The 14,967-nt window shown below is 40.1% G+C and overlaps 1 protein-coding gene across 2 annotated transcripts; it reads right to left on the bottom strand.

Moving 5' to 3' along the window:
- Positions 1–1,502: 1,502 nt before the first annotated feature.
- On the bottom strand, positions 1,503–14,653 carry LOC135495091 (lysosome-associated membrane glycoprotein 1-like). Of its 2 annotated transcripts, none has more exons than XM_064783507.1 (8): positions 14,334–14,651; positions 13,539–13,885; positions 13,104–13,323; positions 12,690–12,857; positions 11,432–11,625; positions 11,023–11,257; positions 10,497–10,673; positions 1,503–5,761 (listed from the first exon to the last, which is right to left on the bottom strand). In XM_064783507.1, exons 1-8 carry the CDS (start codon positions 14,377–14,379, stop codon positions 5,619–5,621), a joined length of 1,530 nt encoding a protein of 509 aa, XP_064639577.1. In that variant the 5' UTR covers positions 14,380–14,651; the 3' UTR covers positions 1,503–5,618. The 2 variants fall into 2 exon arrangements, with proteins under 2 accessions (XP_064639577.1, XP_064639578.1); XM_064783508.1 differs by lacking the exon at positions 1,503–5,761 and adding an exon at positions 6,924–8,984 and having other exon boundaries at positions 14,334–14,653.
- Between the last annotated feature and the right edge of the window lie 314 nt (positions 14,654–14,967).

The following is a 14,967-nucleotide window of genomic DNA, read 5'->3' as shown; positions in this document are numbered from 1 at the left end:
TCTGTCCTGGTTGTGACTGTCTCATCTATCTTATTATGCTGGCAAACAATGGAGAAGCCAGGTTTATTTGGGTGGTTGTGACCGTCTCATCTATCTTATTATGCTGGCAAACAGTGGCGCAGCCAGGTTCATTTGGGTGGTTGTGACTGTCTCATCTATCTTATTATGCTGGCAAACAGAGGAGTAGCCAGGCCTGATCTGTCCTGGTTGTGACTGTCTCATCCATCTAATTATGCTGGCAAACAGTGGAGAAGCCAGGCCTGGTCTGTCCTGGTTGTGACTGTCTCATCTATCTTATTATGCTGGCAAACAGTGGAGCAGCCAGACCTGGTCTGTCCTGGTTGTGACTGTCTCATCCATCTAATTATGCTGGCAAACAGTGAACCAGCCAGACCCGGTCTGTCCTGGTTGTGACTGTCTCATCCATCTAATTATGCTGGCAAACAGTGAACCAGCCAGACCCGGTCTGTCCTGGTTGTGACTGTCTCATCCATCTAATTATGCTGGCAAACAGTGGAGCAGCCAGGTTCATTTGGGTGGTTGTGACTGTCTCATCTATCTTGTTATGCTGGCAAACAGTCAGCCAGGTTCATTTGGGTGATTGTGACTGTCTCATCCATCTAATTATGCTGGCAAACAGTGGAGCAGCCAGACCTGGTCTGTCCTGGTTGTGACTGTCTCATCCATCTAATTATGCTGGCAAACAGTGAACCAGCCAGACCCGGTCTGTCCTGGTTGTGACTGTCTCATCCATCTAATTATGCTGGCAAACAGTGAACCAGCCAGACCCGGTCTGTCCTGGTTGTGACTGTCTCATCTATCTTATTATGCTGGCAAACAATGGAGCAGCCAGACCTGGTCTGTCCTGGTTGTGACTGTCTCATCTATCTTATTATGCTGGCAAACAGTGAACCAGCCAGACCCGGTCTGTCCTGGTTGTGACTGTCTCATCTATCTTATTATGCTGGCAAACAGTGGAGCAGCCAGACCTGGTCTGTCCTGGTTGTGACTGTCTCATCTATCTTATTATGCTGGCAAACAATGGAGCAGCCAGGCCTGGTCTGTCCTGGTTGTGACTGTCTCATCCATCTAATTATGCTGGCAAACAATGGAGAAGCCAGGCCTTGTCTGTCCTGGTTGTGACTGTCTCATCCATCTTATTATGCTGGCAAACAGTGGAGCAGCCAGGTTCATTTGGGTGGTTGTGACTGTCTCATCTATCTTATTATGCTGGCAAACAGTGGAGCAGCCAGGTTCATTTGGGTGGTTGTGACTGTCTCATCTATCTTGTTATGCTGGCAAACAGTCAGCCAGGTTCATTTGGGTGATTGTGACTGTCTCTTCTCTCTCATTATGTTGGCCACATGAACAAAATGAAATGTGGTGGTTGTGACTACCCTCGTCAACTCATCAGCCTTCGAACTGCCCTCAATTCTCACCAGTCCAGCCAGATGCTAATATTTTCAACTTGACCACAACACTAAGGACGTGAACAAAATAGATTGATTTTTATATGTTTATTATCTTCGGAAAATGTATTTGTACAATTACAATTTATCAAATCAGCCAAAATCTCTTTCAAACATTCTTCTGTAAAAATAACAAAAAACTTCCATTCTTGAATAGCAAAGATATTTTCCGAAATTTGAGGAAATGAAAATTTTAACTGAATCATTAACATTCATTGTTTTCTGGAAATAATTTTAGGTTTACCCACATAGATTCGGCATGATTTGAACTGTACAGAATTTCTTATGGATCCATTCCAGGTGTACTAGAACCAAGACACACATACATTAATGCATGCTGTCTCCTGCTTTTAGTCACTTGAAGCCAGACAAACAAACAATTGTACTTAACTTTTCACGGCCAGCCATAGGAGTTGCCTCTAAAATGTTTTAAGGGCCTGACAAGTCAGGTTCATGCTGACTTGTCTTCTTGCAGATAACATTTTGATAGTCAACTCAACATGTAACAGAAAAGTAATTGTTTTTACCAGCACAGCACATTCTGTCCACAAAATGCAATCTTTCTCAAGCACTCATAAGAAAACTACCACAGGTGTCAACAATCTTGAAAAGCAACATTCTGTTAAATTATATACAGATTCTGTTATAAATCTTCACACTAATTTTACAACAAGCACATTGTGATTGAAATGATATGAAAAGCAGCTAATCTTAATACAAGGCACGGCACATGAGAACTGTCAGACATGCGGATATTGTGGAAACTGTCTGTACTTCAACCAATTGTGTCAACAATTGCAGACTTGGTACCAGTCCGTTGCCTTCAGAATTAGACTAGCAGCTCAATCCTTGCAAATTCACCTCATATTGGAGTCTATACTAATTTCTCAATTGGCACTGCATGCAAAAAAACCCTTAATTGGTTTGGAAAAGTAGTCAGTACTTGGTTTTAAGTGGCTTGATCTCAGTCATGCTTTGTCCAAATCTGGCCGCGTCAGTATTTTCCAACACTTTGGACTTAGAAGTCTCAAATGAATTATAGCATTTTGTTCAAATATTTCATTTACGGTGCGCTATCACCCAATATCGGAATGCCCTTTTTCGTGAATAGGAGTTTCGTTCCCGAACTCAAAACTTACAGACTGACAAACATGAGGAAGGGCGAGTTCTTCGAATCCCACTGTGAACTTTTGTACATTGTTAATTTGTATCACAATGTAAATTAGTCTGAAAATATGCAGTGAATTTGCAAGGAAATTATGCCAAATGCCACAAGCAACCTAATATACATTTGGCAACGATTATGAATTAATATGAAACATGGCTGTTATAAATGTTAATCACAGACTTCTGAGCAAACAGTGACCAAATAATTAGCCACGCCAAATCCAGCACGTGCAAGTATTAGTTTGACAAGGCAAATTTGAAGTAGGCGATATGGAGGTGGCTTCAGTCCTGCCGAGGGATGGTTGGTAACCTCCTTCACTCCTGTTTTTAGCTTCAATGGAAACAGACATACCAGTATACACAAAGATTAAGAATTATGTACAGACACAAAGAAATATGTCATTCATATACAACAACTAGCCATGGTAGTCACGATTACCAATTTCTTAAGAAGGGAGATGAGAGCTTTGACTAAGCTTCCATTGCACCAGCAACAGATAGCGATATAGTTAGCTCACTTCTCTTTCTCTCTGCACTGACAATTTAGATTTAAGAGGAATTGACAAAAGAGACTGCTGTCGGATGTTCATGGGTTAATCAAATCCACGCATGCCCTGCTGACCAAAAACAGAAGGTCAGGATAAAGAATGATTAAGAGTGAGTATGACGCATAGGTATATGACTTTTAATTACAACAGACATTTGTTCAAACATGAACTCTGTCCCAGGGCAAGTATATGTATGTTAGTTTTTTGTTTCTTGAATAGCCTACTTTCTTGGAATGTTGCCAATAGCATAAGAGGTGTCATTTTCATAAAACACTCCACGCTGCTTGATGATAGATCCCTTTGATATTCAATGCCAGGACTAGGCAGTTGACCCATCACTCAAAAACAGCTGATCCCCAGCACGAGAAAGATCTGTGAGGATGCTGGATTAATTTCCTGGATAAGTAATTTGAAACCAGACCACATGTTGGAGATTCAAAACTTGCTGATAAAACTCTTTCAAATCTTGTAAATATGCAATGGCTTCTGTTTTGGTCAACTCTGAGACGATTCACGAAGTTGTCACTTGACTTGGCCTATGATTTCTGACGATATCAAACTGATCGTTCTTAACATCAAAACGACACAACTATTTATCAAATAGGTTCGAAACAGATAATGAGATAAACAACTTAACAGCTTGAACAATGCATTGATTATGTTTCGCTGAATGTGGAATTGCGTTATAACATCAATGAGGTCATTTTATACAATCAGAACATTTAGACAATAAAGTGTACATTTTTACACTGATTGAACATGTTTTAAACCTATTTCAATGATTTTTTAGCTTGAACATAACGTGAAACCATGAAATCTTCCATGCCTTTTATTTCCGTCAAACATGAACCTTAAAGTTTGAAATCTTCAACTGTGACGCATTGACTTTAAAATTTCTGAAGCAAATGCGATATTTTGCAGTACTCATCTTGAAAATGAAATCTTTTATTTACAGCATTTGTTTATACACGTATTACATTCATCTAAAGTAAATACTAGAATTTGCATCTTCCTAAACTCTAAAAACACAGCAGAGAATTTTGTTCTCTCTTCTCAAATACAGCAACATTGTGAGCGCAAGCAAGTCAAAAACTTGATTAGGTACAGTCAGTGGCCGATCCAAGGAAGGCACCCCTCATTTGACGTAGCTCATGAATTTTAGCCAGTTGGCCCTAGAACCACCAGGGCACCCTCCATTTCACAGACGCCTAGACCTGCCTATACAGTTTGTACAAAACTTGTCAAAAATACAACATACGTAATTTTATCACAAAATCTGACAATGGCAAGGAACTTAGGAATGGAAATACTATTTGAATTACAAGGTTGGCAAATCTCTGGTAGGTTTAAGTCTCGGATGGACTCTTGAATGACTTGGAAGGAGGAGGTTGAAAACATTCTAGTGAAAATTTAGCAGTGAGAAAGCTTCAAGCATTCATATTTTCTATAAAGATTGTCACCGAACTTAGGGATTTTGTACATTTTCCTAATTTGTTCGGGTAAGTAACGTCTGTACCATGTTGAAATACAGGACAACAGGCAAAGTGCTACAGGGGGTAAGGGTTAAGGTTATCACACTGAAAGCAAAAGAGATGGCATTAAACCAACACCAAAGCATGCAGATTGCGTGCAGGGAGCAGAACAGACACGGCATATTCCTGTCCAAGAGATCAAAACTCTCTTCAACTCTATCACTTGTTAATGATACAAAGGCCAATAGCCAGCTAAAAGCAGTGGCAGAAATCCCTAATGGAATGTTAATCAGTGAAATTTGAAAGGTGAGGGCATAATGTAATACTTACTAATCGGTACTACACAGCCTTTTTCTTGCATTGCTTCCGTAATATAAACAGTCCTCAAAAACAAAACTGTCAATGTCTCTTTGCATTAACACTGAAAAGTCACTTGAATTTAAGAAGTTATGTACAGATAGATATTTTAGGCACCAATATTAGGATTAATAGGAAGAATCCACCAACAGGAAGAAAAACGAATGGGAGAGCATTTAGGCTACAACAATTGACATTCCAGAAAGAATAGTAGAGTTGGAACTAAAATTTAGCAATGTTTGAGACATTATCTTCAAGGTCTGATTGACCTGAGGCCTTCAGTAGAATATCGTTGTAAAGATATTGCCTTTTGCATAGAATTCGTAACTTAAAAAAGGAAAATGCCCAACATAAGTAAAGGATCCTCCCAAGTTTGTTTCATTTCAAGTCGACTGGAGACATTTATCAGACACAGAAACTGCTCATTCAGCATACAGAATCTGTACATAGATGTACCAAATCGGCACACAGATGTACAGAAACTGTACACAGATATACAGAAACTGAAAATAAATATCAATTAACTTGCAATGAAACAGAATCTAAAAGCAACAATTTCGGGCCCAAGTGATTTTTATTGAGTTGAAGAATTCCCGAGATATTTTTTACACAGATTCGTAGCCGCTTCTGCTTCTTCGTCGTCCAATGACGTAAGCGATTAGGACTATGACCACCAGGGCGGCGAGGGCAGCTCCAACAGCAATTGGGACAATATTACTGGTCACATTATCTGCCGAGCATTGTAAGACTGGAACGACAAGAAGAGAGGAGCACAAACTTAAAATAGTGTCGAGAAACAAAAATGTAGATAGACATTTTAGGACCATATCCCGCCTAACAAGGTGCAATAACGCAGAGTTTGTTTGTTGACTTTGGGCAAAAAGTCCCACAAGGTAGTCCACTTCTGCTCAGTGAAGTATCCAGTTTGCCATTGTATGCCATTGATCTCATGGTAAGCGGCCTGGGTAGAGCAGTTATGAGTGCGTTTGAGTTCATCAAATGTTTTTTTCGACTGTTTTTAAAGGTTTCAGTGTTCTAGATATTTGGAATCATTTTACGAACGTGTTGAAAAAATGTTTAATTCTGAAAATGGCCAATTTTGGTGAAAATACAAAAAAAAGAAATAAAAGTTTGTGATTCTGCAAGAAGAAAGAAAGTGAACTAAATTCTGACTAAAACTAAAGCAAAGAGAACATGCGATTACTGTAGACCACCACCAAACATTCACCACTGGAAGAGATCTCCCTATGAAACAAGGAAAATGCCATTAAACAAAAACAAACAAATGTTGATAAAAACAAACAAAAAGCAACATCGCTTGTGATAGGAACATGCAGGTTGCAAACTTTTACTGGGCAGGGGAGATTTTGGGGAAATTTTACCATTTGTTGGGTTACCATGTATTTCATGTACATGTATGCACTGCAGATGTATGTACTGCACATGTACATGTATGCACTGCACATGTATGTATGCACTGCACATGTACATGTAACATATTCATGACACCAGCTACAAATAAAACTAATTTTCCTAGAAATTGAAAGGTATTAGAGTAACCCAATAAAAACAACCCAGTGCACATGTACCACAGTAGGCATTCGACATGGTGAGGGATAGTCTGACCCAATATTATTTAACAACTTAATGGTTTTTTCATCTCAATTTGGAATTCTTGAGATGCAAGCTACAGTCATTCTGTTTTTTTCGGTGACAAGGTCAGCTGTCCTAGAGAGTTTCACCACAGAACCCCGGAGTGGTGTCCTTTGGCCAGTATTCCTCTCTATACTTCATTAGGGAGCATGTCTGAAGCACATGAGCTGGAATCAGGTTTCCAAATCCACTCAGCTCCAGATTTATACTCAATGAAGATTACTTTGCATTATAATCACTTCAAGTCACTTTTGAAAAAAAATTGTTTGTGTCCAAGAACTTCCGCAAGAAAACCTGCCAGAGAATTGCAAACTTTGTTTACACCTATGTAAGAATAGAAACCAATACAGCTAATTTATGTTGTCATCAGATGAATAGTAGAGAAGGCTATTTGCAAAATTACACCAATAAAATGTTCTGGATGATGGGGATGGCGCAATCTATAATACTTGTGATGTAAATGTCGTGAATGTGTGTGTATGTGGATCAAAAACAACCACCCAAATTTATCATTATTCAGGTTAGTTCCTTTTGAAATGAGATGTATGCAGTGTCAAAATAAGTAGCTGTGAAATGTCCTACACATATGGTAAAGTGATACAATTAAAGCCCTATAGCCAAACAGTGAGAAAAGACAGCTGACATGAGTGAAAGTACACATTCATGCACACAGAGGCTATATAATTGTACCAGAACTACAATTGTACCACCTTACCATATCAGACAAAAGCGTAAATAATCTATGAAATATTTAGATACCATGTATTTACAATTGAAAATTACAACTTTTCCCAAGAACCCTTAATATAACTTTTCCATAATCCAAAAAATAGTTGCGACCTCCTCAAAAAAACTTTTCCACATTTTATATGAAAGTTGGTCACATCAGGTCATAATATTTACAAGCAACGATTCTTTAGTCAAAGACCCATTATTAGCTGAACAATGCATAGCACACTTTGTTACAATACAAGCATTCTCCCTATGTGCATGCATGAAGAATTTAAGTCACCCAAGCTGGCCGACCCTCGATGCAATGATTAATGAAAACACAGGATTCAGTTATCTTTTAAAGGTGAATCCCAACACATCTGACAGTGCAAAGACTTCACATGCCAAAATCATCCAATACCCCACAAATCTCTCTCAAAATACTCACACAAAAATTTACCCCCCCCCCCAAGTTACTTCCTCAACAAGGGAGAATGTTTACCCATAAATTTCTGATACCTTTACTATCGACTTCACAAATTAAAGTGTTCTTGTTGACGGAGCAGTTCAAGATGGTAGATGTGGACACCAGGACATCTAGAAGCATAGAAACACTAAACAGCCCACCGCCCTCTTTAAAAAAGACATTATTTTCTAAGGAGACGTGCTTAGTCTTTTATGAATATGATATGACCTAGCACTGATGCAGACTGACTCGATAATAATATTTCAGAGGCGAGGTAGAAATGTCCTAGCTGAATTCATATCTGGTAATCTAAGTCTATGACCATTAGTTTAGATGATCCCTGATGATTTGGATTGTGACTTTAGAATTTAGATTAATGTCGTTGCTTGCTCCTGACTTAAACTTTTCTCTCATTTCGGTGACCGGACCACACGCATTTATCTAGTATTTACACATTAAACATAGAATGGTACATGTATAAACCCCTAAACATCTGCATCAGGGTTAGGTCACTTTCTCTTGGAAAATGTACAAAAATATATTTGATTTTATTGCGAGGGTTCCAAATTCCGGACAGACAAGAGCTTTCTGTGATATCCCACGTAGGATAAAGCGCTGAAGAATATTTCACTTTCAGTTCATCACATTATTTGCAATTTGACAGAAGGTGATAGTCGTTTAAGAAATCAGAATTTGAATCAGGAATTTCATATAAACCAGTTGTCTATCAAATTTAAAAAGTGTCTCTTCGATGCTGATCGACGGTTGAGTAAAGCTTTGCCTGTCGGGAGTTTGGGCCAACCTGACACGCTGGCATGCTTCTCCTAAGTCGGTAAAGCGGTCCGCAAGCGAGGGATTTTTGTGGCCATAACCTGCGATCAGCGACCGCCTTCCAATCACAATCATCACGATGTCGTGGTGATGTCATGGTGACGTCACAGCGACAAAAACTGCTCATCTGCGCAGCGCTTTAGGCCCAAGCGTATAAAAATCTGATCTCCTTATAATGCTTCATAGCCCTGGTAACGCTTTCGCCGTCCGATGATATAAGCGATAAGAACGATTACAACAAGAGCGGCTAGCGCAGCTCCTACGGCGATCGGCACAATGCCACTTGTTCCGTCGGCGGCACACTCAGAAGCTGTAATGAATAAGATTAAAGGTGGGTCATTCTGCTGTCAGACCTGCTCTGAAGGCTTCAATGTTAAAATGACACAAACGCCATCTTCAGGGGGGGTCTGAATAGGGGGGTGTTGGCCTGGCCACGAAAGTGGCAACATCTTTTGGGTAATATACCTGTACTTCTGTACACATCAGACATGTCACACGGCCCAAATTAGCTCACATGCCTTTGCCTTGTGACATAAAATCATGTGACGTTTGACATTGGCCTACTTAGAACAGGAAGTAGGCCTATGCTATACACAGACCAACTAGATTGCCAATGTACATTGGAAGATCATCATGTCAAGAAATCAGGAAGTTTAATACGGGGATTCAAAAATATGACTTTAAATAAAGGACTTCCAAAAGCTATTTAGGCCTGTTAGCCAATGGCAACAAAGGTTGCCGGAAGAGGTCTTTCTTTGCCAGAAGTGTAACCTTGGTTTCCAACAGCTAATGGTGCTGTATACTATGATATGCCTGTTTTCCCAGTAGTCAGCTGTAGAAGAAAAGGGCTTGACTGGCTTTAAAGCCGACACAACAAAACAAATGATTGATAGTACATGTACATGAAACTTCCTTTTCCGTTTTGGAATCATCCTGACTTGCACACCAGCACCTATGAATCCACACTGAACAGAAAACCTACACCCGCCCAACTGGCTGTTGACTTAACACCCACAGCTCTGCAGAAACCAAACTTAATGTTTTGAAATTATCCTTACGAATTCCATGCAGACGATAAAATTAGTAAACTTTGCAAATCTTAACTAGACTAATCGAAAAGAACGTCCTATTAGACTCGATATTCTAACCATGCACTGGACATTTCTAAGCGATCATCGTAGAGTGTCTAAAACAAAGTCGAACCAATGACGTCTTAAGCCAACAGAATATGTTAAAATAGTGCAGTGCTTTCTATAACCAGATACACATGAAGGGAAAAATTTAATAATTCTAACAATTGGTCCCAATGTTTAGATGAGGTCTACACCTAGAACACCGAGTCCTATGCCCAAGCTCTATAGCAGATGCAACCAGTTTTATGTGATGGTTATGAAGGATAGTCGCCAAAATCTCGAGTCCTTATGTCAATAAAGCAGGAGATGATGAAACACAACTTTCCAATGTAGCCCTCCACTCATTCCGTTCAGAAGACATGGAGACACGGCACAAGCAACCCTGTGTCTCCAGTGACAATGACATGTACAACCATTGAACCAACCAAACAATGGCGTCTTCGGACAATTCTGTTTGAAAACACATGCAGCTTGGCATCAAATGCACTTTTCACTCATGAAAAAAACTTTGCCAGTGGAATTTGAAAGTACTGACACTCGGTCAATTCAGTTCAGAAATGCTGTCAAAAGTTGGCCCAGATTCGTAAGTACCTTCAGGCTATGATGATGACCTCAGCAATTCAATTCTGAGCCAAAAAAGGTCCTGATTCAACTGACTCTACCAAAAGGAATGACAATCGTACACTTACATTCATCAAAGTCTGTTCCGTTCGATGTCTTGAATGCCTCAACCTGCAGGTTGTATGTATCAAGCCTGGCATCTCCGCCCATGTCGATTTCAACCTTAGTTTTACACTTGTACGACTTGCCAACTGAGACTTTGAAATGTGCTTCGTTGTTGGTGATCATCAAGGCCTCGGCAGGATCTGAAAGATGATTTGAACGTAAAATAAAGGAGCCACGGTGGTCTAGTGTTTGGACTCTTCGCTTGAGGTCAAGAGGTCCCTGGTTTGAACCCCAGTCGCCACGAAACCTTAGGCACTTGGTATAACCCGACGTGAAAACTCACTGCAACAACGTACTGGAACAAGACAGGAAAACTTGTCAGGAATCAAAAATGTTGTTAATTCACTGGGGCCAATATTTCAGTGGCACACACCCGGTCAGTATTTATTTGTCGACACCAGCATGGCAGCCTGCCGAAATTGTCTTGTGTAACTGCACAAGCTCAATAAAAACGAGTGTTGAATCTTCTAATGTGGATTGTATACATACTTCCACCATGCCCGGGAAACTGTTGCTCATTCAAGTGATACGTCAGCGAGATGTTCTGGAGATGATACTCGTCATCAGCGGTGAGCATAGCGCTCGCCTTTACTGTTGTGAAAATCATTTTAAGTACAAAGTTCTTGAAGAAGTCTAACTGGAGTGTATCGGAGTTGGTGGCGTTCCCACACGTACTGCCCTCCGTTGTCGCATCGGCTGGCACATCAAATTTGGCTGTTGCAGTCTGAAATAATGCATTTGAGAACTGAAAGCTTAGCGAATTAATGTTCTATTAGTAACTGATAACAATGGCACTAATGATGAGGAATTCATTACAGTGTTACTGTGATGTTTGTTAAATGGCAAACTTCCCACGTTTGCAGTACACAAACATAAGCTCTTGTTTTCTAACACATACCGCATTATCCTTTTTCGTGTAGGGGATTTCAAATCTTGCACCCATGACAGCCACCATACATGTCTTTCCATCGCTGCCCTGGACTGACCAATTGCCAGAATTTGGGGTGGCTGGAAGAGTTGGTGTTGGTGTTGGTGTGACTGTGCTGGTCATTGGGGTGGAGGTGGACTTTTTGTCACCAGCGCAGATTTCACCTGAAAAGATTGTTGTGACTCAGGCTACAGGGTGTTGCAAAATAACCGGACAAGTCGATGGGTGATATGAATAAAGGCTAGCAAATGCTTTTACTTCAATTTTGTAAAAAACAAAGACTTTGTACTCTTTATTCATATCACCCAATATTTATCGTTGGGAGAAATATTTGACTTTGAGACAGTGACAAGACACATCAAGAAACCCAATTCAAAATTAGATATAGTCGTTTTAAGTACATTTACTGAAAAAAACCCCTGATGAATTGAACTTGATATCCTTAACCCCCAGCCATTAGACAACCAGGGAACAACACAGGCATGTTGGCTTTTGACCTCATCCAACCACTCGACACACGAGTCAGCAATTGATTTCGTACACATACACCAATTCATTGTGTTTTGAACTATGAGACTATATAATATTTATGTCACATGATAACATCCTAATCACAGTCAGATTAAGAGAAAATGGGTCCACAAGTAGGCCTAATGGGTAGTATAGCACTTACATGGTACAATTTCAATATCTACATGTACAGATTTACCAAATTCGGACTCTCATCAGGCCTATAGACCAGATGTGCGACCATATTTATATGGAATTTAACTGCAATGTGCTCTTCACCTACCATGGGTACAAGAGTACACCTACAATTAACTCATTGAATGGATAACTTCCATCCACATAAGTGCAAGTACCCCATGACCACATGACTACATATGACAAATGTATGAATGACACATGTGAAATCATGCAATCAAATACATCAGCCTACCAGCAACTGCAACATGTGCAATGATCAACTACTCAGTCACTACCATACCAAAATCAAGAAAAAAATGGCACAGAAATGGTTTTGTCAGTGACAGTGTATATATTATGATATTGTAGAACCTCTCAATCAATGACTAGCACTGTCCTTAATTAGGAGGTGTCCTGATAAGAAAGGTCAATTTGAATGGCAACAACCAATCATGGACCAAAACTAGTGTCCTTAACAGAAAGACTGTCCTCATCAGAGAGGTGTCCGTTAAGGGAGATTGACACTTATACTTATACTTACCCTCTCCTGAAAAATTGCCTTTTACGTCGTACACCTGGACCTTCAACACGTCAAAGGTCAGGGTCACTGCCTTGTCGATTGTTTGGGCAATGGGAGAGTTGCACTGGAAGAAGGTCGTATTTGAGGACATTTTGAGGTCAACATTGTCGTTGGAGGTGCTATGTGGAGCTGAAAGTTGAAAGTTTAAGATTATAATACAATGAGCAGATGAAACAATTGAGACAGCGATACAACTGTGAAAGTGAGAAGGCCACACGTCTGGGCCCAGGTTGCTCTAGCTCAACTGAGGGTTATCTCCTTAAAGCAAATTCCATCAACATACAATTGGGACTTCACACCAATGTTACTGCTATCGACTAAGCAACTAATCCCTGAATCAAACGTTTGAACCATTGATATCAAGTAAAACCTTACTTTTTGAGTCCGTAGCATTGGGGAAGTTGGCTGGATCTTCAGTATAGTGGAAAGATACTGACTGGAGGTATACCACGCCTCCCTTCTGTGTGAAGTTGAACTGGGCCATGTATCCTTCAAATTCCAGGGTCAGATAGGGGTCAGGTATCATATCTGAAGCGCATGCCGATTTTCCCTTGTAAGTCACGCCAGTTTTTGGAATGGCAATCACAGCTGTTCCCTGAAGCAAAAAACACAACAATGATTGAATAAAAGATTGTTACCAAGCCAAATTCATAATATGCCAAGACGCCATCTTTGATTAAAATGCCCGAGAGTAAGAGAACAAATTGAGTGCCCAACAGTTTTTCTTCTGCATTTTGTCTTTTTAAAAGGCAAAACTTGACCACCAAGGATGCATCAAATTGACTGCGAAGAAACATAATTTTGACTTACAGTAGTATTATCTGTCTTATTGTATGTGACGGTGAAATCTGCAGCAATTTTAGCCAAGAAACAAACAGTCTTATTTTCTTTCAATTCGAATATATCTGTTGGTGGTGGTGCAACAGTTGTAGTTGGCACTGTGGTGGTTTTTGCTGTGGTGGTAGCAGTTGTTTTTGCTGTGGTGGTAGCAGTTGTTTTTGCTGTGGTGGTAGCAGTCGATTTTGCTGTGGTAGCAGTCGTCTTGGCAGTACTAGTCCCTGTTGATTTAGCAGTTGTGGCGGTCGTTGAGACTGTGCTTTTGTTTGTCGTACTGGCTGTAGTCACAGTGGTCGTGGTATTGTCTGCACTGAAAACGGCTGCAAGAAAGACGAGGAATTAATTTCAAAGAAGACGAATACAGACGTCAACTTCAAGTGATCATGCCATTCCCAGGCCCAGGGGACTTGTCAAACATTGTGACAGCCCCATTATGATCATATCGTGGCATTTATTTCGGCAGGTGTCTTCGTACCTGGGCGGCAGGGCCTGATTTCAGGTTGTGGGTGACTGAGTGCAATCCACTCCATACACCAGCAGCTCTGACTACACCATCCAGTATATATGCAGCAGTATACACTTACTGCAGTATACACTGCTGATGTAATGTAGTAGTACATGCACACTGCAGTTGGTACGTGGACCAGTCTGAGTCTGGGGGTGTGAACTGAAAAATCTTTTTTTCCTTGCAATCAATTTCGTACATCGGTATACTCTCAAGAATTTGGCAGCATTTACAATACAGAGTAGATAATGTTGTATACATACCTGATGCCAAAAGGCAGGAAATAACGGCGAAAATTATGATTTTCATGGCGGTTTCGATTTCTCTACACTTCCCTTTCCAGCAAATCGGGCAATGGAGACTTTTTGGCTGTTCCAAGAAGAATTTACCCTCCAACTTATAGGTCAACTAAATGTGGATAGCTCTAACTACCTTTAAAATTTCGAGCAAATGGCTGCACTTTATTTCCAGGCAAATGAATTATCTTACTATTTTACTATGAATAAAGCAAATACACTCAACTATGAGGCTGATACTAGTTAAAATGTGAAACGCTCAGATGGTGGAACAGCAATCACTTAGCAAGTCATATGGCAATCATGTGACCCAAAAATCATGTGATCGCGATTCTTACCTCGATTTCAGGAGATACGTCAAACACTTAGTATATTTATGTGTGCAGATTTTGTATCTCTAAAATTTTAGTTACACTGCCCAAGGTTTAAAAGTGGCCTTGACCTGAACAAAATCAGAACTATCAACTTTTCAGATTTTCTCCCCAAATTCCACCTCTAAATCAGTATTGTAATCAATCAAAATGAAACCTACTGGAGTTGTTGAGCGAGAAAGGGTGATTGACGAAATGTTCCCTGAAGGAGCTGGTCCTTATATGGATAT

Source organism: Lineus longissimus, chromosome 10 (assembly GCF_910592395.1).
Source record: "Lineus longissimus chromosome 10, tnLinLong1.2, whole genome shotgun sequence".
Classification (NCBI taxonomy): Eukaryota; Metazoa; Nemertea; class Pilidiophora; order Heteronemertea; family Lineidae; genus Lineus; species Lineus longissimus.
Note: the sequence above shows the minus strand (reverse complement) of the source record. Positions and strands in the feature narration are given on the sequence as shown.